This window comes from Mus pahari, chromosome 5 (genome assembly GCF_900095145.1).
Source record: "Mus pahari chromosome 5, PAHARI_EIJ_v1.1, whole genome shotgun sequence".
Taxonomy (NCBI): Eukaryota; Metazoa; Chordata; class Mammalia; order Rodentia; family Muridae; genus Mus; species Mus pahari.
Window position 1 is genome coordinate 6,503,233 of NC_034594.1, and position 24,979 is coordinate 6,528,211.

At 37.4% G+C, this 24,979-nt stretch overlaps 1 protein-coding gene across 1 annotated transcript in view; it reads right to left on the reverse strand.

Moving 5' to 3' along the window:
- Positions 1 to 24,979, reverse strand: part of Adgrb3 (adhesion G protein-coupled receptor B3) — a 719,524-nt gene that overhangs the window by 30,649 nt on the left and 663,896 nt on the right. Inside the window, exons 21-27 of the mRNA XM_021197371.2 lie at positions 24,757 to 24,826; positions 22,584 to 22,650; positions 20,166 to 20,251; positions 15,025 to 15,123; positions 14,546 to 14,717; positions 3,828 to 3,923; positions 907 to 946 (exon numbers count right to left, since the gene is read on the reverse strand). Coding sequence (XP_021053030.1) covers positions 907 to 946; positions 3,828 to 3,923; positions 14,546 to 14,717; positions 15,025 to 15,123; positions 20,166 to 20,251; positions 22,584 to 22,650; positions 24,757 to 24,826 — 630 coding nt within the window. The remainder of the gene's footprint in view (positions 1 to 906; positions 947 to 3,827; positions 3,924 to 14,545; positions 14,718 to 15,024; positions 15,124 to 20,165; positions 20,252 to 22,583; positions 22,651 to 24,756; positions 24,827 to 24,979) is intronic.

Consider the following 24,979-nt stretch of genomic DNA (forward strand, 5'->3'; position numbering starts at 1 on the left):
TGACGAAAGCTGGATGACTATGCAGATAATGTTCGCACTATAGTTTAAGTTTATTGACAAATTAGGGGCTATTTTCAGCACTAGGCCTAGAAGATGCTACTAGAAAGGAGTGATGATACAAGGCTGTTAAATCCAGAGGCAAAAATAAATAAATAATAATAAATAACCCCCCAGAAAGCAAAACAAAACAGGATAAACAAACAAACAAACAAAAACACTCAGATTGAGCAAAATGATACTTGGTTTTAAATATTTGGATATTCAGATGAAATATATATATATATATATATATATATATATATATAGAGAGAGAGAGAGAGAGAGAGAGAGAGAGAGAGAGAGAGAATGACAGGTAAAAGGTAAAATGTGCTATACTTTGCTGCATTTGGAAGACTACTTCCCAACAATAGAAAAACATCCAAAATAGAAAATGTGATTTTCTTTTAAACTTACAAGCCCTTTTCTCTAGTGAAAAATTAACTACTGGCTAGAGGATAGGGACCATTAACACACACACACACACACACACACACACACACACACACACACTCATTGGTAGTTCATCAGTCTAGTGATTCATAGTTTATATATGATAAACAGAGAGGCTACAGTGACTTGCCTTACAACTGCCCTTCTTCATACACATGGAAGTTTAAGGCATGTCTAGTGCTTTCTGCTGCTATGGTGCTCTCAATAATCCATCCTTTATTTTTTCTCATCTCTCACTCCTTTTCTCTCCCCTCTCTATATAGATAGTTCCCTGATGTTAGAGTGATTCTCACTGGAAGATGCTGCTAGTCACCCACATGAGTGGGATGTTCAAAACATAGTATTTTTTTTAATCAAAACCCACAAAATAAGTTCGCATCCCTAAAAATTATATCTTAAAGATCAAAATACTCTTACCTGATCGGCAAGCAATGTCTACGTCCTTTTCAAAGTCTGTCTGTAACAAGAAATAATAAGGCACACAATCATCATTTAATGAAGATTGCAAATGGTTTTAATATTCAAATTATCTGAAGGTTATAGATTTATAGCTAGTCCCATATATATTTTTGTGCAAAACAATATTCTCAGGGAATGATTAAAATTTCCTAGAGACAAAATGGTCTATAAAACCCATGGAAAAATGACATCATTTTGATAAGGCAGCATAATTCCCCATATGAAATGACAGAATTTTAGCTTGGACTGGTGGTTCCAGTGGTAAATCTTGCTACTTATGAAGATGAAGCAAGATTACATATCTGAGGCCTATCTGAGCCTGAGAATGACATCAAGGTCCCTGAGACCAGGCTCAATCTCAAAAGTTTAAAGGTGGTGGGAGAATGTTTGCCTAGCATGCCTGAGGCCCCGAGTTCAATCCCCAGTGTTGAATAAAAATGGCAGTGGTGGTTTACATTTGTAGTCTAGCATTTGGGCTGGTGAAAGAAGAAGAAACCTAAGTTCAAGGTCATTTTTGGTTTTACGGTAAGGCTAGGCTAAGCTACATGAGGCCTTATATCAAGAAAAAGAAAAAGTGAGGGTTATATAACTCAGTGGCTAAGTCTGCATAAGCCACACAGCATCTTGGTTTAAGCTCTAGTGGTAGATCAAAAACAAAACAAAATAAAACAGGACCAGAATTTTAAAGCAATAGCCTAACTTTAATAAAGCAACCAGAAGGTACACTATTTAAAAAATCCTTAAATAAATGTCTTTGAGTTTTGTATTTCATGCTTTCAGTTTCAGCGTGTTGCCTGTAATACAATATTCTATGATATTTGCTAATGTCACAATTCTACAGAACCGTATTTCTGCTACTGTGACCAAATGCTCTCAGGTGCAGATATTAAAACTGATGGCTTAACAACTATTCCCATGGCCTAGAATCTTCTGGATGCCAGTTCCACTATCACACAAATTCTTATTTTAAGCAGATCATTTTTTTTTTTTAATGGTAAAATCAAGTTAACCAGTTGTAAGCAACTTCTGTCAGTCATATGCTTGTCCTTATTAATATTAATTTTAAATTGCATTTTTATTGTTGTTGTTATGTACAGACACACATACTGCAGCACACATGTAGAGGTCAGAGGAAAATGCTGTGGGGTTGGATCTCTCCTAAGTTAAAATGGGTCCCAGGGATGAAATTCAGGTCACCAGGCTTGCACTGCAAATGCCTCATCTGGTCAGCCCGCTAGCAGTACCTTAGAGATTTTTAAGGCTATCTGATTTTAAAAAGGAATTGGTTACTATTTCTCATTCTTTAGCTGCTAACATACTGCTTTTTATGTTTCCTAGTCCAAAAAGAAATGTTAATACTAGGTCAGTTATTCTATAGAAAACTCATTCCTATTCGGTCTCCGTTCTGTTGGTGGTGTTTGGTTGGCTGATGTTCTGTTTTGTTTTGAGATGGGTTCATGATATGGAGTTCACAGTGTGCTCTTGAGCTGGGGTTCCTCTTGTCTCTGCCTCATAGTGCTGACATTCCAGGCATGCACAGCAACTCCCAACTCCTATTTCTGTTGTGATGATGGTAATTTTACCTCATTTGTAAAGTTTGACAGTGTACTTATGCCTACAGCAGCAGTAACCCCTGTGGTACTCTGGGCTCATGTATAACCTGGACCTGTCACTGGGAAGGTGCCCTTTGCTTGTGTTTTATTCCCCTGGTGCTTTCTTTAGGCCATATGGGGGAAACTACCATTACCCAGGGCCACCTGTACATATACATATTTAACAAATCTGAGTTGCAGCTCCTCTGTGGACTCTCATATTCAAGTAAGTCCAAGCTGGGATAGGAAGCATAATCAAAACCTGTTTTATAAAGCTCTTAAAAATGCCTGGCAAATATAGAAGTGGATGCCCACCGTCATCTATAGGATAGAACACAGAGACCCCAATGGAGGAGCTAGAGAAATTATCCAAGGAACTGAAGGGGTCAGCAACCCTATAGGTGGAACAACAATATGAACTAACCAGTACCCCAGAGCTCGTGTCTCTAGTTGCATATATAGCAGAAGATGGCCTAGTCAGCCATCATTGGGAAGAGCGGCCCCTTGGTCTTGCAAACTTTATATGCCCCATACAGGGGAATGCCAGGGCCAAGAAGTGGGAGTGAGTGGGCAGGGAAGCAGGGTGGGGGGAGGGTATAGGGGACATTCATTATAGCATTTGAAATGTAAATGAAGAAAATATCTAATAAATTAATTTTAAAAATTGCTAAAAAGAGAGAGAAAGAGAAAAAGCACAACACACACACACACACACACACATACACAAAGAACAAAACAAAAACCACTAAATGTCCATAGTGCTTCTGTGTAAAATTCATTATCTTGAATTCTAGACTAGGTGAAAATACTCTTCACTGTTGTTTGAGACACCATTCTAAACACTCATGGCTACCAACAGCAGACTCTTGATTCAAAGGCAATCCAAGAAGAACATTCATTGGTCAACAAAGTACCAAGTCTTTACTGAATCCAAAGATTTGTTTTATTAAGTATGTGTGTGTGTGTGTGTATGTGTGTTTGTGTGTGTAAGTCCCTGTGCAGTCATGGGGGGAACACAGAAGGCCAGCGGAGGGGATTAAATCCTTGGAGCAAGAGTTATATGCAATCATGAGCTGCAGGTACAGTGCTGAGAACTGAACTTCAGCCCTTAGAAAGGTAGCAAGGACTTGTAAGCACTAAGTCATCTCTCCAGTTCCCAAAGTATTAGTCATAATGACCTAAAGAGAACTTATGGCTTTATACTATTTTATTAACAAGGAGTTTATTATATTTATTCTTGAGAAATCACGACTTTATTTATCAACCAGAAGGGAAATAAAAGCTCACCATGATTTGAGCATGTCCATTAGGAAAAGAACTTGAAGAATCAGCATTGATTGGATCCTGGCAGTTTCTCAACCGGCATCTAAATGCATCTTGAACCTGTGGGGAGGGAAAAAAAAACATTAATTTTCTTTTTTTTTTCTCAGTAATAACTAGAGACTGTCCATATTGGTCATCAGTTATGAGAAAACGCTACCTTTGCTGGTGCGGTAGAAGACTCACTTTGCTCCCTGTTGGTTTACCTGTTTGTTTTTGAGATAGGCCTCATTTTCTATCCCTGGCTAGCCTGGAATTGGTTATATAGATCAGGTTTGCCCCAAGTTCACAGAGATCCACTTGCACATCTGCCTCTCTGAGTGATGGGATTCAGGCCTTCACCATGCCTGACACTGTGTATTCCTTAATACAAATACAGGTGTGCGTGGCTTTGCTCTCTGGTCAGGGTATTTTTCTCTCGCCATCATCTACCAGGGTAGTGTTGACACTCTTCAGAGAACATGATAGCCATTTCTTGTCATCTTTTGTCATTCTTATCAGAGGGTGTTTCTTCTCCTGCTCTTATAAACCATGTGTATGGTGCTCATGGGGATTAACTATCTGTGTAAGATTCAAAACAGATTTTAATATTGAGGAAAATGGAATCACCAAATGATCTTCTGACTAGAATTGATTTAAGAATTTTCCTTTTCTGACTCACATAAGACACTTTGGGAGGACTGTTCCTCTTTCTTCCTTCGAGTCTAGGTCTCCAGACATAAGCACAGGAAGCAACAGAACAGAAAGAAAGCACATCTCTTGATTTCTGGTTGACTGACGTGGGAAAGAGCAAGTCTCTTTAGATAAGTCACACTTCCTTAACAACCTGTGAGGTTCTGGATGCAGCATGAACATAGCATAGGAGATTTCTAAGAACTCTACTTTAATTGTGGTACTACAAAATCTCAACAGAGACAAAGAGCACTGATTGTTTTCTTTTTCTATGACACTTCAGCATCAGAACACACATCCTTCTTCCAGTGGTCCCTTAGGCCTCTCATACATTCTAGATAAATTTGTTCATAGGTGGCTCCTTATCCAAAATCAACGGTCAGGTCATTTTTTTTAAATCCTTCATCTGACTTCATGTGTTTGACAGTTTCCTTCTCATCTATTACAATCTGTTCTATTGTTATCAAAAACATAGCTGATACTGTGTTTTCTCTATACAGAAGCATTATTATAGAGACGGCAGGGTAAGCATGTGATCTTTTCTTTTGAAAAGCACAGCTCTATAACCTGCTGTCTCAGTTTGGCTGTGAGATGTGTATAACACATATGTTGGCCAGGGAACAAAAAAAATGTAAACAAAACAGAACAGAAAGGATCAAGAGCTGAGTCCATGAATTTGTCTTTTTGTCTCCCTCCTACACAGTTTTGAGTCATCAATACTCTTCCCAAATCACAATTAGGATCTGGGATCTGGACCTGAGTAGTCGCTACCACAGACTACCCTGCCAGCCCGATAATGAGATCTGCCCCCTACCTTCTCCCTACCTTCTTTGCCTTGTGGTGCAGCCAATTTCTGTGAAGTGGGATGGAGAGCAGGGGTCTTCTGGTCACTTCTAGTCTATGATGCTAATATTGCTAATCTCAGATTCTTCCCAAAGAATGATCAGTTCCCAGATCATTGGCTCAACACAACAAGAGTCCAGCTGCCCTGAAATCTATTCTGATTCCTTTTTCCGAAGACCCCGATGAACAGGAGAAGTGAATCACCCATTTCTCTCAGCGAAGCAGACAAGCCTGGGATGGAGCAATGGCTCTCCTTCCTAAATATCCCTGGGAAATTCCTTTTTAGATCAAGGAGTCATTATAGAGTATAAAAGGACACAACAACAATAGAAAATGAGTTCAGTGGCAATGAGTTCAGTGTTTGCCAGGTTCTCATTATTTTTCGCTTATTCATAAGTCTGAATTAGCTAAATGGATTGTTGCTTTTCTTTTTTTAAAAAAAAAAAAACCTATAAGCCATTGTCAGAAAAGCAGGTCTATGCTAAAAATCTGTTTGTACAAGGTGTAACAATTAAAGAACAACTTATAAAGGAAAATAAATAGTAGGACAAATTAAAACAATTAAAGAACAATTTATAAAGGAAAAGAAACATTAAGAACATTGTCTTTTGGGAGTTTGTTAAGAGAAGATTTACTTCAAAGCTATTTCTAAATACCAGCATACACAAAATATAAAGCACTGCAGTGGGAATGAAGGTCCTCATGTGAACTATATCAGGGAATCCCCTATTTCACTATCACTGTCTTCCTGATGTTTCTAGTTGGGAGGTGTTTTGACTGATAACTATAGTTTGTTATGATAAGAATGTCATCAAAGGGTTACCATGTTGGAACATGGGATCTTGACTGACATAAATATGTGTTCCTGGTCCCTGGTCAGTTATATTTGGCTCTAGAATAAACTATTTCTTATCTCCTTCAAAAAGGGGAGAGCTGTGTCCCCACTGACAGTAGCAATACTAAGCACCAATTTAACTGGTCCTCACTAAGTGTTCTTTACTTCAAAGCCATTGTCAAATAGTTGTCAAAGATTTAGTGGCTGACATTAAAACAAGGAAAAGCAAATTCTGTAAACTTCTCTTCCAAATTATTGTCTGGTGGATGACAGAGTTATGAAAGAAATCTCTCTCTCTCTCTCTCTCTCTCTCTCTCTCTCTCTCTCTCTCTCTCTTGCTCTCTCACTCTCGCTCTCACTCTCTCTCTCCCAAAACATACACTTAACCACATAAAAATCAATACTTTAACCGAAAAACTTCCAAACGTGACAGTAGACTAAGGGCAAGTCTACCCTGGAGAGTGACATCAGTTTTATCAGTCAATGTAATTTGACAGAAGTAGAAGACAGAAAAACACACAAATTTTCCACTGTGTTTAAGGTCATTTTAAGGTTTTAAAGAATTAGATTCTAAGACATTTTTTTAGTGGAGAATTCTCATTCAAAAGGATTTCCAGGGGGAAATTTCATTTGATTCCAAATGCTTTATTTGCTTTTTTTTTTTTTTTTTTTTTTAATCTGAAAGCACATGGAGGCTATCTAAATGGATTGGCATTAAATATTTGCTCAACACTGTGGGAGGAAATGATGAGACAAGATGCACAGGGCTCATCTCCTTACCACAGAGAAGCTTAAGGGAAGATAGTATCTGGACAAGGTTCTAGTCACGTGCAAACATTTTGATAATTGAATTTTCTAGCAGGTAAACAGATGGTTTTATCTTTAGTGAATTAATGTAAATTATACCCATGAAAAACAGGAATTGTTTAAAATTCAGGTTATAAAGAAACATAAAAATAAATAGCAAAGAGAAAACAAGTAGGCCATTCTATGCCACACTAAGATTAAAGTCCCTCTGAATTTCCTATGTCAATGTTATATTTATAAGGCTATGCAGTAAATGTCCTTGGTTTACTATTAATGAAAACCAATTTCTTACTTAACACTTTTATTTAAAGTTTATTATTAGATATTATCATTACAAATCTGAGCTCCTGCGAAATTAAATTTCAAACCCTCTTTGGAAGCTAGTAAACCCAATTTTTAAATGAATCCGTGGGGGCACAATGAAATATTTAATACTAATTATGTCACACTTCTTATCTAGATTATAAAATGTCTTCTCTTTGAAATATTCTGAAATAGGTCTGTCATTCTAAGTGATGATCAGACAGGCCTAAAAGTAAGAGAGAATAGCAAGGAACAGATATATCGCTAACTTTAAAATATTTAGGGGACGTTAAGGGAGTCTGATAGTCTGTAGTGAAGTCAAGAAAAGGAGACCGACAGAGACATCTTTAAGAATACAGTGATTGCTATCAGTGCTGTGTGTACTGGAGTTTCAAACCATAGCTAGGGGCTGCTCCTTCTGCAGCGGTATCAGTGATTGGAGACTCACAGTTGAAAAACGATGTAGAAGTCTTCGGTGACAAGCCTTAGCCTCATCTCCACCCCTCAAGAGAGTGACAGTCTGAAAAGGAAACTCTCAAAGATGGTTGTGATAACTAGCTCTCCACAGTCAAGGGTTTCTGGTGGGGATGCAGTTAGGGAAGGACTCAGTTTCCTTGAAAGGGCTGGCTACTGAGAGTTTGATCATGCTCAAGTGAGTATATGGGAAACACAAAATGCATGCATGCATGTGTGTGTGTGTGTGTGTGTGTGTGTGTGTGTGTGTGTGCATGTTCTTTTTCTTTTGGGGTTAGGGGGTCCACAAGGGTGGGAGAAGGACCTGGGAACACTGGGAAGTGAGTGTACATGATGTGAATTTCCTAAATAATCAATAAGAATATTATGCTGGAGAAAAGTGCCTAGAAAGGAATTAGTCTTTCTCCTGGATGAGATCTGAGTTCATAACAGTTTGCAGGGGGAATGTCTTCCTCCTGTCTCTCCCTCACTGAGTGCAACATTTGGGTTTTCTCAGCAGCAGCAGCAAGCTGAGGGCTTCTCAATTGGTCTTCACTCCAGAGACAGCTGGCAAGGAGTCACTGTGCAAAGTCCATGCCAGATTTAGAAGTTGCAGGGGAGGAGCACCCAGCACCATTGGCTGTGTTACAAATCCCACAAGCCTCGCAGGGAAGACTTAAACGGTTTGAAACAGGCTCTGAATTTAGCTGCTCAACTGCTCAGACCAAATCTTCACCTCTTAAAAAACAAGACAGTGTTACCTCGAGCTACTCTTCATGGATTCTTGTGAACTCCCAAGATCATTTTAAGTCAAGTTTTAACCTTCTACTCATTTGTTATTATTTCTGTGGGATATATATATATATATATATATATATATATATATATGCATATATGTGCTATGTGTTTTCTTAAGTCTTATGTCTACAGTCACATCTGTTGTTTCATTCTTGAAAAAATGGCACAGATGTTTTCAACATAATATTCTATTTTATATTCAATCATTAATGAATAAATGCCTCTGTTTTATCAACACTATGCAATTGACTTAATTAATACAAAGGACTTCGCATTTAAAAAATAATTACTGGACTTTCTCCTCATGAAATAAAACAAACAAACAAAAAGGAAGTTTGTTGTCTGCTATGCAATGCCAGGTTCAGAGTATATTCTCAGATTCCAGACCGGATAGACCTTTACTGGGTTTCCCTAATGCTGGAGGATCTACCAACTGCTAACTGAAATTTCTATGCTTTTGACCTTCAAACTAGTTTTTTTTTAAATGTCCCTCTTTGGGGCACATGGAAACGTCTTTAGATGATCTTTCAAACACACGGTCTGAAAAATGTAGCGGCGTTCCTTTCGTGTGCAAATGTGAGGGGTGGGTAGAAGAATCAAATGCTAGACTCCGTGCCTCACGCCTTCTCATTCCAGCCTGGAACCATAGCTTCTGAGGCAGGCAGGCTTGCGGTGATGCATAGAAGAGCAAGCTCATGCTTAGATCGCTACAGGTGATAGACTTGAAGATAGAACCATGTCTCTTGCCTGAAACTCCTCCTCGTTCCTGGACACCACTCTGGTTCTATCTTTTCAAATGTGCCGAACAAAGACTGAACTTGTTCAAGCCAAAGAATGAATAGAAACAACAACAACAACAAAAAAGACATTTTAAAAAGGAATAACTAGATATGTTTTCATCTTATCCCTTTAGTCAAAACACATTGGATCCCTGTACTAGTATAACAGAGCTGGAAGGCGAGAACTTAAAGACCGAAGAGGAGGGAAGTGGGAGCTGCCTGTCAAGCTGCCAGTGTCCAGAGCCTCTGCTCTCCGGACACGCGTGGCATGATGCTGATCCCCAAAGTCGGGGGCAGCTGGAAGGAAATGACTGGAGGAATTTAAAGGAACCATATATCACAGCTGGGGGCTCCCTGGCAGGCACAGCCGTGTATCAAGTTGTGTTTTAGGCTCCCTGTGTCTGAACTTGCTCACGGAAGCCTCCTCTTCCGCCAGATTTCACCGCTTCGTTAACCTCTTGTGCATCTGGACAGACAAACTGATGAAGACTGAGAAGGATGCGGATGTTCCCCGTATAATTGGGATTGAGACATCCTGGGAAAGCCTAACCTAGAAGCTGCAAAATTTACACATCCTTGCCCAAGAAGCTGGATGCAGAGTGGGGTGAGATGGTGGTAGGACCAACAGCATGGTCTCCCAGGCTGTGTCAAGTCCGTGCTTCCCGCCAAGGCTTCTTTTGTTGCTTCTTGTCATTCTCCTACTTTAAGGCACATGCTTTGTTTTACTAAAAACAAAACAAAACAATGAAATCTTTAAATGATTTTCTTTTGGCATTTTTCCATCCGGCCTCAGAAGCAGGAAGGTGTTAGTACATGAATCAGTTGTCTCCTAATCTATGTGCTAAATGTCTGCCTTCCAAGAAAAGTGTTCCAAACAAGCCCTGAAGCCTCTCCACACTTGGCTACTTACTAATGCTATAAAATACATTCACCATTTTTCAGATACCATTTGGAGCAAGGAACTGTAACCAAGGCCACCTAATGCTCTAAATAGAATTCTGATATGAGGGATAAAGACAAGAGGGAGGGAGGGAGGGAGGGAGGGAGATCACACTATTCATGTTTATTTTAAAATTTTTCCTGCAAAATTGCTTCACAGGGTTGAATGAATATTTGAGGCCTTATTTGGTACAGCCTGGCCTTCATGCTAGAGCTTGGAGAGAGAGAGGAGAGAACCCAGGCTCTGACACTAATATTGTGGAACAGCCACAGGATGTACACACAGGCACAACAAGATAATCCATATAGGGCTCAAATTTTAAGCATCCTTTTCTCTTCTATTTAGTGGCAGGGTTTTATTGTAGCGTATTTTGTAGCACAATCTTGTTATTTTCCCCATCTGACATCAAGCTGTAAGATTGTCTTAGAGTCTGGCACAGCCAGAGACAGAGATGAGAAGAATGTGCAGCGACCAAGAAAGTGGTTTCCTAGCAACGGGAACTATTTCAAATGTTTCATAACTCTTGTGTAGTTTCATTTCCATAGCAATGAGGAGAATAGTAAATAGTATGTGTTCTTATCTGTTCAATCCAAATGAATTCTAATCAGCAAAACAGGAAATATCTATCTATTTGTTCTACTAGATACAATTTGATTAGTTAGAACACATTAGTGTCTGGGCTGTACATACTATTTTGTGATCAAAAAGATACCTAAATATTTTAAAACATTTTTCTTTAATATTTTTTTGTTTTGTTTTGTCTTCTGCATTCCTTAGATACATTTGCTCAAACAACTCAAACAAAACAAAACAAAAACAACCAAAAAGTTATTTTAGAAGAAGCAACTATAATGTTAAGCAAAAAATGGTATTCAATACTAAGCTTGTCAGGTCTAAAGATCAAGGGCAGGTATTTAGATAGCCAGTTTTCTTTTTATAAAAATAAATAGATGGCTCAGTGGGTCACTGTTTGCTTTGTAAGCACAAGAAACTGAGTTTGAATTCCTAGTGTCCATGTAAAAGAACCGACACAGCTCTAATCCTGTGATCTGCTCGTGGAAGAGGAGGGAGCAGAGACAGAAGGATTCTCTAGAGCTGATTTGCCAGTTTATCTAACCGAAGGGGGAGCTTCTGCTTTAGTGAGGGAGTCTGACTCAAGGCATTGAAGCAGAGAATGCCAGAGGACTGAAGCCCTGCTTTGGTCCGCATCTGAACACATAGACAGTACCCTGGCACATTAGCATGTACCACACCCATACAAACACGTAGAAGTTGAGCTGTTAGCACCAGTGCAATTATCTCTCCCTTCCTACAAGATTAGACATTCTTTTTCTTTGAAAATTGAGCTCATCAAAAGCAAAATCACACCTAAAATAATCTTGTTTATTATGTTCTGAATGTCATGACTATGGTCTTTCATTCCTCCTTAAACTAGAAGGTTATCTTTCATTCTTCTCTATCAAGATGTTCCAACTCAATATGAATAAGAAGAGCAATAACTAAAACAAAACAAAACAAAACAGACAAACAAATGACAACCCCAAATTATGTTAGTGTGTAAAAAAATAGACAGGAATAAGAATATGTATGTATCCAGTCTATACAGAAAAATATTTTTTAACATTGGTTGCAAATTTTCAAGAAAGAAAAAAATCCATATAAATTATATGAAATTATTCTGAAGAAAATAGCAGAGAAGCAAAGAGGTAAGAAGCAATAAAGACAAACTATTCCTAGGTCTCCTAGGGGTTATCGGTGACAAATTGTAAATAAAGAATTTAAAAGCTACACATTACAACTCAGCATTTCATAAACACTTTGAAGCCTACATTGGTGTATTTTAAGGCAATGTATTGACAGGGGGCACAGAGGACCTGGGAGGGTGTTTCTTTTCTCGTGCACTATATTCCGTGTTAGAGCAACATGGTCACCATACAAGCCCAACCCCCTGCCAATGTCTATAAATACACAAGTGGATTCAAAAGATGATTTGCTTTCAAGGAATTGTGCTATTATGTATTCCATGTAATGTATAATATACTTTAAATAATAAATGTTTTAAAAATTCTCAGTCCTTTAATAACAAAATTTCTCTTAGGAATTCTGAAGATTTCTGAAGATCACTCATCGAAAATATATGTATTTTAGCAAGTTTACAGACTATTTGTACGGTTCAATGGCCAAGGAAAAAGATAAAACTGCAAGAAATATGTTCATTGTAGTGTTAGAAAGAAAGAATGCTATAACAATTCACAGTGAATTTATCTGTAATATAGTTACTCAGTTTTAATTTTCCACTGAATAGTATCAGAGGAAATGGCCATGCTTTTGTTCCTATCAGTAGAGAAAACATGTATTTACATCTTCTTTAAAATAAAGATATCTTATTTAGTAGAAGCATTTATTTTATGATTTGACTTAATTGCACTTAAATCATGTTTTTGACAGTTAACAGTCTGATTAGAAGGCATTGAAAGCTTTGATGGGTCTCAAAGATTTTTCTGCCAAATATTTTTCTCTCAGCAAGTAGCAAAAATTTGATAATGAGCCATCATAATATCTGTCACTTAGAATTCTATTTATTTTTGAGCCTAGCCTAACACCACCTAAAAAGAGATATGGGCTGGGGATGTAGTTCCAGGGATCAAATGCTTTCCTAGCATGCACAAAGCCCTGGGTTCAATCTCTAACATGGCATGAAACTTGAATACTACGTTGGAAGCTAGCATAGGCTACGTGAGACTATGTCTTTAAGAAAAGAGAGAATAAATGTAAAGTATTTGTCTATTCCTTAATAACTAGGGTATTAATTTCTTCTGAAAATTGAATGCACATATTTCTTGCACCTTGCTTAAAGCCAGCAACAGCCCATCCTTAATTGTCAATTGAAATGACTCTATGCCTATTAATTTAGAAGAATTCTGTTAAAATTATTAGAGGAGTGTTAATACAGATGATCTACAAGATAGTCATAATTGGAAAAGAATATAATCTAAATTATCATTCAATTTCTTTTTAACCTTTATTACTTTTCTATATAAAGAACTTGATATTTGGGAGATTTTAGAAGTGATATTTTAGGTTTTAAAAAAAAGGTGAATAAGGCTTTACAGTTGTAAACTACTTTAGATTTTGAAGCAGTGAAATATCTTCCCCTTGCAAGATGAAGTCACACTTCATCTGTTTTCATGGGTTCCCATCCTAGAATATTCTTAGAATACACCTGTGAGTTTATTGATGACATCTGTGCCTTCCCAAAATAAGGAAGAAATACAGTTCTTTCTACCCAGTAAATCAGGTTAAGGCCTCTTTCTACCTTCATACATCCTTGTAAAACAATGGGGTGTGTGCTCAGATACACACACATTTTGTGATTTGTACAGCACAATATGCTACTCAGACAAGCTAGCTGATACAAACAGGCGACTCTTCTCAAAATCACTCCCCTGGCATGGTGTCAGCATGTCCAGCGGTTCCTCACTCATCCCCACAGTAAACACTGCAGTGACTCAGGAACCTGTAAATGTTGTGTCAGTGCCTGCAAGCACTCAGAATCATTTTCACCCTGGTTGGAAAACAATACTTTATCCCTTGAAAGCACATAGTGTCTGTAGTGGCAAGGAGTCCTCCTCCTCCTTTTACTGGGAATAGCCTTGAACTGGGATCCAGAGGTGTGCTGAGACTGCAGGCGTTGGGTACTTATGGACCACTATGCCTGTAGTGTCTTACCATCGGCAAGAGCTGTAGTTGTTTACATAAACATCCAAATCTAAGTCATTCCTGTTTAGTTGCTTTAAGATGCAATGTATTTGCATATAAAGTAAGACTAGTTAATGATAGGACTGAGGATCTGTTATGTGCAGCCACATCAATGTGGAGGAGGTCAGCAATAGCATGGGATGCTTATGACCAGTGTCACTTAAGGGATGCCTACCTTACTCTGTCTCCCTCTCGCTTCTCCAGCATCCCTGGCTCACTCATCTGTCTTGAATCTGGTCTTTCTGGCCCTCGGTACCTCTGGATGTGGGTTTCCTTCTACAATCCCATGTATTTCAACCTAGCACTGTACCAAGTGTCGAGGCCTCATGAATTTTGCCTTAATGCTCCTTTTCTGCTTTGAATCTTAAGCCATTGTCAATGGAGAAGATGAACTTAGTCTGAAGAGTAAGATTACAATTGAAGATCTTGTTGGATAATTACAATACACCTTCCCTCTTTTCCTTGTCTCATTTTACAGAGGAAATCTATGTCTCACCTCTCTCCGAAGAATGCAATGGACCATGACTATCACAAAGCCTTGTAATGAATCAAACACGGCAAAAAGTATCTGAAACAGTATGGAGCGTTTATCTGTCATGGCCAGAACTGCAGACATCCATGTCAGAGCCAGAAGTGGTAGCACCACACAGGAGCTCCAAAGAGAGGCCCTGTTGGAAGGGAAAAGAAAGCAAAGTGATGTAGTTGCATGTCACGCTCCAGGCCATAACCACCCCCCCCCACTCTCCCACAAAGCATTCTTGTGTGTGGCCCCAAGACCATTAACTTGGATACCACAAAGATGATAACCCTTGAAATTTTTACTTATCATTTATGGACCGGCCCACAATCATTATAAAGGTAGTTCTCAATTGAAAATACTCAAATATTAGCAAACACAATTTTTTCTATCATAGCATTTTCTCACATGCACAGTAAAGATTTGTAACAAAGAAGATGTAAATTTTTGAGACTAACATGGCGTTACTGGCGGTGGTGGCAGACAAAGCTGTTGTAGAAACTACTCCACACTTGGCACATTTGAGCGTCAGACCGCTATGAGGCTCACTCATCTGACTGCAAACAAACAGAACACCCACAAAAAAGAACAAAAATATTGAATTGTCACCAAAAAAAGTTGCAGCTGCAGTTAGTTTTAAAATACGATTTCATGCAGACAGAGTATATTTATCAAGGATGAACATTCCAGATCATTTTACAGATGCAATTACACCATGAATCACCTCTGCAACATTCACCTGTTAACAATGTGGGCCATGGTAGCATGCAAAGTATGTTTCCATCAGGTATATTACAGATGCCCCTACATCTGTAAACTACAACCGACTAACACATTCGGTTAAATAGATGTATGTGCTTGCATAGACATAGAGTTATAATCCTTAATTCAAACCTATGATAAATAAATATATGGGGACTCCTAGTTTAAAAGATTTTTATTGTCATCTGAAAAAGTTTCACATGTCAGGAAGATCTCTAAAAATATTAACATTTATGGCAGGAAGTCTAAGAAAGTAAGGTGCACGTCGCATATGTAGTCAAGTGTGAGAGATGTATCTCTACAGACTCTTATTTTGAAATTTTTATAGCATCGTATCTGTTCCAGTTATCAGGTGATCTGAACATAGGTGCTGATAGAACTCGATGAAAGAATATCTAATCATAAAGAACACTTGATGTCTGCAGTAATAAAACATATTTATCATACTAATTAAGTTCAAAGTAAGAAGCTTCAACCATGCAACATTTAACAGCCTATGTTTCCCTAAGACATTTTGCAGGTGAATTCAGATTCAAATAATATAGATCTTATCTATTATTTTATGGAAGCAAAACGAGGCTACATAGAGAGACTTTGCATAGATTTCCCTTGCAAAATTGTTCCCTGAAACATTATGTGTTTATGAATATATAAACCGTGTAATTAAATTACTTGAATCAAACTTCAAAACACCTTGAAATAATTTTCTGTTGTGTACTTCTATACTCAATTCCCACATAGTATTTATGTCTAGAAAATGCTTGCCCTGGACATTTCTCAGTTAATGTTATAGTGGAGCTGTATAATAAGTGGTAGATGAGGGAATGCTTGATTTCTTTTAAATGGGTGCATTCACTGGTAAACAGTTATTAGATGGGATAATTATCCTGAAATATATCATACATTGATCAGCAGATCTCAAAAAAAAAAAAAATTAAGGTTTTGCAGTTAGGTTGTAAATTGCTTACCTCACTGACATAACAAACCCAGAATTTGGGTCACAAACTTATAACAGCATGTGTAGTTTACTCTGTGAATGGTTCTATGAGCTTGCCATGTCTTGTTCTTAGTATAGGACCTGGTCCAGTTTTCTCATGGCTACACAGATTTATCTTCACTCATCTCCAAAGACTCTGATTAAAGGGACCCAGAAGCCTGACCTTTTTAAAGCTTCACATATGGATCTGACAATAAGCAGGAATGACCATGACTGCTGTAAACCTACACTTGAGTCTTTTTCTTGTTGAGCGTAAACACATCACTATTAAAAGGCATGTATCCATCATTTATTATTTCATTTACCACTGGAGATAAGTGTGCCTTGAGCATGGATGTAGCTATTTTGCAATGTAAGGGTACTTTTTCTTTGGGCTCTGAGACAAAATTGACAATTATTTTTTTAGTAACCAAAGATTACTAAAAAAATACTTTTGGTAAGTACCCAGGATAACAAGTATATTAATCCCCAAAACATGACTGAAGTATGAGATTTCCTGATAAATTTAAACCGAGGTTCCAAATACTTATTTGTCTTTGAGATTTGTAGCGAGCTAAAAGGCCTACACATACATACTCTACAATAAGTCAATTGGGCAACTATGACATACCTTGGACAGGAATGGCATAGAGTGAAATATCCAGAAAAATCTATTATTTTCCTGAACTTATGTGACCTGTATATAAATTAATGAAATGTGGAAGAAGACATATGCTCTAGACTCTCAATTGATTTCTTGCAATGTAAACTAAAAGGTTTCAATTAAGGAAATTATAGATTGATCAAATTATGTCTGCATAATGATGCAACGGGAGTTGAATTGCCGATATCCCCTAATAAATGCTTCTGCATCACAACACCTGTCTGTCTGTCCTGTTATTACCGCAAGATTTGAAGTCCACTGCTCTGGTTCCCTTCTTAATTCTTTCTGTTATTGTTTAGAAAAGTTACTTGACTCTTTTGTTGTTAATATTGAACAGATTCCCTGAAAAGAAAATATTCTCTCCTCTACTTTAAGAAAGTTCATTCAGTATATAAATGGCTGTGCTAAACTAAGTTCCTTGATTTTAAGTAGATATGACAGAGGTGTTTAATACAGAACACAAGAAAACCCTACTGTAAAAAAAAAAGAAAAGAAAATACAACTTTTGTTTTAAGATGTCCTAAAGTTTTCTTTTAAGATGTTTTTGTCTTAAGATGTAGATTATAATTTATCTTGTTCTTAGTTATTTCCACTTAGTATTTTATATAACATATACTACTAATTTCAATAAATTAGACTTGGTAAGCACACTTTATGTGTTAGAAAACTTTTAATATAGTTTAGATGTTACACAGCTTGTCAAGCTTTTTTATTGTTTATTAAACATTTATTCATTCATTCCTTATAAATATTTATTGAGCACAAAAGATATGCTTGGATACTTCTAATAAGGGATTTTAAAGTATAAAAAATTTCAATAAATTTAGAAATAGAAAAAAAAAAAGGAAGAATGAATACCTTGACCCTATATTCTACTATAAATAATGTCATCTAGTTTCAGAAAATATGCTCTCTTTCTCTATGCTTATATAGATATATTGATATGTATATATTCAGCCAACCCGAAATAATCAACTTTACAATTAGTGAAATCAATTAAGAAGCCAGTCAGCATCAGCTACGCTCTGTGTGCTTTCTCAGTGCGTCTGACTAAGCGCCTCACTGATGTCTTTACTGCTCTCTCAGCTGCTTCCCTGAGGACTAAAGTTAGCGTCACACATCCACAGTACTTTCTAAAATTTCCTTTACTCCTCACACTTCAGATTCGAGAACCAATTCAACTCCACACCTCTCAGTTTATCTTAGAGTTTCCATTTGACAGACGTCATTCAAACTCCTCTGCTCAGGACCGTGGTCAGAATTCTACATGTAAAAGACTTCAGCCTCTTTTTTGGAAGTCCCCCTTGGAACAGAAAGACACTGACTAGGGTTTGCTAGTAAAATCCATGCGACTCCCAGCAATGCTTTTAGAATTACAGGCTCTCAATTATAATTATTATTGCCAAGATGTGGATTAAGATCAGTAATTTAAACTCATGCCCTGGCGATGTCATCATTAAGTCTCTGTTTATCACTTACAAAGAGCAACACGGTTTGAAACTTGACATGATGCACAAAATAATGCAGTGTGAAAAGAAGCTACGAGGCTGGGGACTCCTCCGGGTTTAATGAGCTCATCTCCTTTTCTGCCCTCACTGTCTTGGACGATGGGATCATAGGGACCTTTATTGTCCATGTTACTTCATTCGTCATCAGATCCACTGTGTGTTGAGTAGGTCTACCATTTGCTAAAGCCCTCGTGAAATCATTATGCGCATTACTTCAAATATTTAATGAGGCAAGAACAACTTTCTTATTTAAACGATGAAGAGACTGCGTTTCTGAAAGAGGAGGTAGCATGCCTGGAGACCCATGTGTGCAGCCGGTGCACTGCTGAGTTTCGAGTTCGAATCCCTCCTTTAGAAAGTGTTCCTGATTGCAGCCACAGAGCCTGTTCTTTCTACCCAGCACTTAGTTTGATCAATGACAAAAAGGTCACTCTAGTCCAGCCACATGTGGCAAACTCCATGGAAAGCTCATATCAAATGGCATAAAAACTCAGTCTTGACCGTAAGTTCAGGATGGTTTAGAGAGTCATCTGTGAGCTGTGTAGGGAGAGACTGTCCACTGACATTTTCGTTTAGCATTATGCTTCACATTGGGTTTTAGGTGAACACTATTGGTTTTTTTGTTTGCTTTTTTGTTTTTTTTTGTGGAAAGTCATTAAATTTTGTTTTTTACTAGGGAAAAGCACTACCTGAGTTATCTTACTTTATAATCATCACATAAATTATAAAAACAGGGAGATCATTAATTCATCACCAGTAAGGAAGGGATTGCATACTATGACCTTTAAAACATTTATCATAAAATGTTTTTAAAAGAGAACAATTATGGGAATATATTTTGAATAAAGGTACATTTTTTCCAAGATAGGAGAAAATTGTAATTTTTAGTAAGAAAGGACCTAAGAGGAAATCAAGGGAATTAATATTTCATTCAACTTTTCACAAATACTTAGGAGTGGTATTGCTGTAACCTAAAAGCTTCTACAAACCCATATATGAAGTGCTTGTTGCTACAGTGATAACAGTAAAAATAAGATAGCTGGTTTTTTTTTAATAGATTTTGTAAAAGGCTAAAATGGAAAACTAAAAATTACACATTTACTTACACTAAATTATATTTTAAATGTAAAAGGAATGCAAATATATGATAAGAATAACGTTTGATATATATTTATCTTAAAGTAATTGGTTAAGTGAATTTTTTCTAGTCTATATAATTAAAGAGGACCCCTCAAAAAAATCACTATTTTACTCTATTTTGTTATATTTGTCTTGATTCAGTCTTGTCCCAAACTGACATTTTGTTTAATCTAACTCCTATCTTTGTGAGCAAACGTTTTGGGGGTTGAAATCTCTTACCTTAGTACTAGTATTTCGAGGCTAGACTTGGTGTTCGATCTTAACAGATAGGCAAGCAAGATGCACATCTCTATCTTCTTATATAACATCTACTGTTATTGGCAATCATATTTTAATGTGATTTATTATTTCTAGTATTTAATATATTAGAGAAACTCTAAATGACAGGATCTACCAGACACACTAGTACCTCAAGAGCAAAGTTTGGGGAACGGTTCTAAGTGAGTGACACTCTGGACCTGGACTATGGGATTTACTTGTAAAGAACCTTCAGATCCACCCGTGGCAGCATCCACCCGTGGCAGCATCCACCCGTGGCAGCATCCTTACCCGGCTCTGTGTTTGAGCTTTTTATCTAGGATCCCATCTCTGGAAACAAGTTTATTAAATACCAAAATGCCAATCACCATGTTGACCTGTCAAATAGAAACAAAGTTGACCTTTCAATGATACTGAAGGGGACCAGGTCCTCCTTTTTCTCCAGAAAGCAAGCCTTAAACCCCCACAGAGGTGCATGATTCTGAAGAGCGATGTGAATCACTTCTAACAGAGGCAATGAGCAGTTCAACAGCAATGCATGCCTCTAACATTTAAAGTCCATTAAACACACTCAATTTCCACGGTTTGCGGTTAAACATGGTGAAATTAACCTTCAATTGCCTAACATTTAAATGGTATCAGACTCCATTTATCTGGCATTATTCTTTCCAAGGAAACTTTGACTAAAACAATGGGCTCAATGAGTTTTATCTATGGTTAAAAGCCAAAGTACTTTTAAGTCTCTCAGCAATGGGCTGGGCTGAGCCTAGACAGGGGAAGGTACCAGGATTTGTCACTGTCCCCAGCAGGGAAGACAGAGACCAAGTCACACTAGCTGTGCTCTTGGCAGGGGTGGATGGGATGCCGTGGGAATGGGGGCGTGGGGTGGAGGTTGCTCTTTGATGCTCGCTTTTCTAAGAAGGGAAGGTCTATGATCTGCAGATTCTGTCAGGAGATGGATACTGACATCAGTTCTTAAAATCTGCTCTCCTGAACACTTCTTAGCAATTTCTAAGACTTCCTTCCTCTCAGTCACATGGCCTTTTGCATAATATCCGCTGAAGTGAAATCAGTAAGAAAATGTTCTTTTTCAAGTGAAATTGTTAAGGCAACTCAAAGAAATAGTTGTTGGTAGAAAGTGATGATGATGAATACCCATCCCAATCGGAAAATCAAGAAAACCGAAGAGCCTTTTCCTTTCGTCTTCTTCAGCCCTGTACCCTCTATCAGTGAGCTAGAGTCCCATGCCACTGACCCTCTTTTGATAATAGAGGGCTGAAATCTGTCCACTCGCTGATATGAGAGAGATCCAAAGTGCATCTGTTACACAGTAATTTAGGATATGTAACTCTTAGTTTCTCAGCAAGATACCACTCAGTCAAGAGCATGACCATTGTACTTCACTATATTTGAACTAAGAAAATCTAAGTTAATATGTATATTAACCTAGCAGCTTATGAAAGTAACTTGATTGACATATTCCTAATAGCTTCAATTTCCCTATGCTCTTCTGTAATTTGTCACCAGTGATCTTTCTTTCCTTCTCTCTTTATCTTTCTTCCTTTCTTCCTTTCTTCCTTTCTTCCTTCCTTCCTTCCTTCCTTCCTTCCTTCCTTTCTCTCTCTCTCTCTCCACATATCCATCATCTCTCTTTCTTCCTTTGTTTTATATATCAACTATCTATCATCATCTTTCTTTCTTTCTTTTTCATTCTATTAATAGTTTCTGTTCCCTGTTACAGCTTAAAAGAAAGAACAATCTTTAAAGGAAGAAAGACTTAAATAGAGTTATTAAGAAAGACATTTCTAGCTTCCAAGTTATTGAATGAATCATTCAAAAAACTGAAGGCTAATTATCTAACGGGTCGTCTAACTGAACAGTGATATAAACCTTTGTATTTAATTTCTACACTTCTTTCTTTCTTTATCCCTTCATATTGGTAAGTTAGAGTGCTGTATATCAGAAAGAGGAATGTGGGTGAGAAGGAGGAAGGGGGAGAGTATGTGGAAAATTGGTAGAAAATTTTGCCTGTTGTAATTTTAAAAATTTGGGAAATATTGTTATTCTAAAAAGAAAATAACATCTATTGGCAGTTTTTAAGTTAGAATAATATTGGCCCACAGGGAACATCAAAACATCTAGAGATGTGCTAGGCGGAGGGAGAGATGGTACTGAACATATTAGAAAACACAGCTCTAACTACAGAACAGTGAGATACCCACTCTAAAATGCTTGTATCATTGAAGTTGAGACAGTAGTTGTATGTATGTATGTGTGAATATATGTATGTCTTTATGTAAATATACAAATGCATAAATGGTAGATAGGAAAAGGCATTTGGGAGTGGCAGACTTGAATAAATCTCCCTATTCATATATAAATACGTTATTCAAAATTAATATAGAGATGCGATGATAATAAGCAATTAGATTTTTACATATCATAGAGGAGTGTATTGAAGTTAACTTGCATATCTAAGATCACAGTAAGAGGAATTCTACTCTTCCAAGTTTAATAAGCTTTAGTACTTAAATATGAATATTTTAGAGTAATCTAAAATTGAAGCAACTGATATCAAAATTAAAGTAATAAGCAATTTAACTTTAAATTTTCTACCCACCAAACACTTTATCAAGATTCTCTCTAAGTGAACTTCTGTAATCTTTCTTTATTTTGCTAAGCAATCAAGTAAGTGAATTCTGAGTTTACCAGGACGACAGCGGCTGCAGGTCCAACGAAGGCATAGAGCAGTCCTCCTTCAAGAGACAGCCAGCAGCTAAAAATAGCATTAGATAAAACTAACAAAAATCAGTGATAAGCATCAGGCCCCTGAATCGTGTTGTCAATAGCACAGGCTAGAGTTTAACCTTGCAGTGTTGGCACATTTCAAAGGTTTATAACTTAAACCCTAGAAGCCGTAGAAAAACCTCGAGTTAGAGCATTTCATGAGTAAAAATCCATACATATCTCTCACTGGAGAGAAACGTAGTCACTGACTTTACCCTGAGACAGTTAAATATTTTAGACAAATTATTTGCGTTTTGCAATATCTACTTTTGTTCTCATTGGAAGGTCATCACTTACAAGCTCTGCTCTGTCTGCTTACAGACTTTCAGTGTGTTTAGAAAGTCTTGGAAATGGAGTTTACCTGCTTTTCCTTGAGAGCCTTTGAGATACTGGGAGAAACTGGTTTAAAAGAGACCAAGGCAGGAAATGGATAACTCCTGTTCATGTCCCCCTGCCCCCTTTCATTCAGTTGTTTCCCTGACTACCAAGAACATTCACTGGAGGAAGGTTGTGGGTTACAGAGTGCAGTTGTGTTTGTTCCATGGACTAACTTCACCAAGAGATTCAGGTTGCCACTGGTGGAGCTAGGAAACTATCTTTTGGATAAAAAAAAATGTTCATTCTCCAAATCTAAAGGAAATGAAGAGGCCAGAGGGCGCAGCGTGGGATGTCTGCAGGCTGGAGTTTCTGAAGTCCATGGTCCAGGATGATGGTGGGAAAAGTGTGAGGGACTGTATCTTACTGATCCTGGGCATCACCTCATGCAACCATTCCCTGGTATTCTACTAGGTCAGTCCTTGCAGCCAGTGAGCTGCCTGCAAAGTTGCAATATGAACAGTGACTCTTCTAGGTATCTCCTAAGACTAGCCTGCTCTATAATTATTGACAGGGTGGTTCCATAATGTATGCATTTGTCAAAACTCACAGAAAACCATACACTTGGAGCATAGATGCACCTCTCTAAGTTATATCTTAGTTAAAGTTTTAATCTAGTAGTTTTATAAACAGACAGAAACACTAGTATACACTAGTATACACAGTTACCAATATATGTGCATTTATTTACAGATCAACTCAAGACTTGGTATGCTTTTGACCTTTATAAACTCAAAAGTAGGAACCATAATATCTGTAATGCCAGTAAGGTGTTTTACAAATACTTGATATGTGCCAACATAGTTACCTTAATAGTAAAAGTAATAACTTAAGGTAACCATGCTATAGTAAATAGTGTCCTTAAATAAGTGCTTAGCATTTTCTTTCAGTGGTATTGACTGCACATAAAATCAAGTACCCCAAACACAGGAATTTTTCCTGCTCTAAGAAGATGCCATTGGAATGGGTGGGTGAAGTGATGTCATTTTATATACTCTTAATGAGCTGAGTGCAACATGTGGCCTTACTATCAATAATTCCTAACTTATACCTGAAAACAATTATAGAATGCCATGTTGTTAAGTATATTTAATACTATGCATACTATTCAAACTCACTTATATCTTTAATATGAAAATGGATTCATTAAATGATGAAAGTTTAATGCCTTAAATTAGAAATATTAAAGTTAAACTTTACTATAACTTGCCTCATAGACTTTGTGAGCATCCTAGGTATAAGATGATCTATAATACCCATTTTTAATTTCTTACATAGCCTAGGCAACTTCTAATATGGACTCTGGCTCTTGAACAATCAATTGCAGTATGACAGCACCATAAAACAGAACCTGAAATAATAGCTAATGATAAGAGACATCAATGATATTTGAAACTGATGGAAGAGGGACACTCTAAATCATAACAGAGAAATATTACCAGTTCTAAAAAAAGTATTTAAGTTTTGACATGTACAGTGCATATTGATAAATCTTTAAAGGAAAATATGCCAGTCTTAAGACCTGGAAATGAGGATTCTGAATAGAGCTGACTTGCTTTCTTTACTTTTGTGCACATAAACCACCTCACATCATTCTGCAAGCTTCTGTCATTGTTAATGATTCAATAACAAAGTGAATAATATCAACAGCCAAGCAAAATAAAACCTGTTTGGTAGCTTCCTTAACTATCACCAGGGGTAGCATTATAGATGGACTTACTAGTGATCCGTGCCATATCCTTTTGTCCTAGTGAAGCCTACAGATGTGGCCACTACTAAAGCTGGCAGCCCTGCAAGAAAAGCAAGGTGACACTTCATATGCAGCTACAGCCACTGTGGACACTTGCCCAGGACAGGCCTGGACAAACTCCAGATATTCCAATCCCAGCAACTACTGTTGGAGGGCTCACCTCACATCGTATATATATTGAAAAGTTTCTATC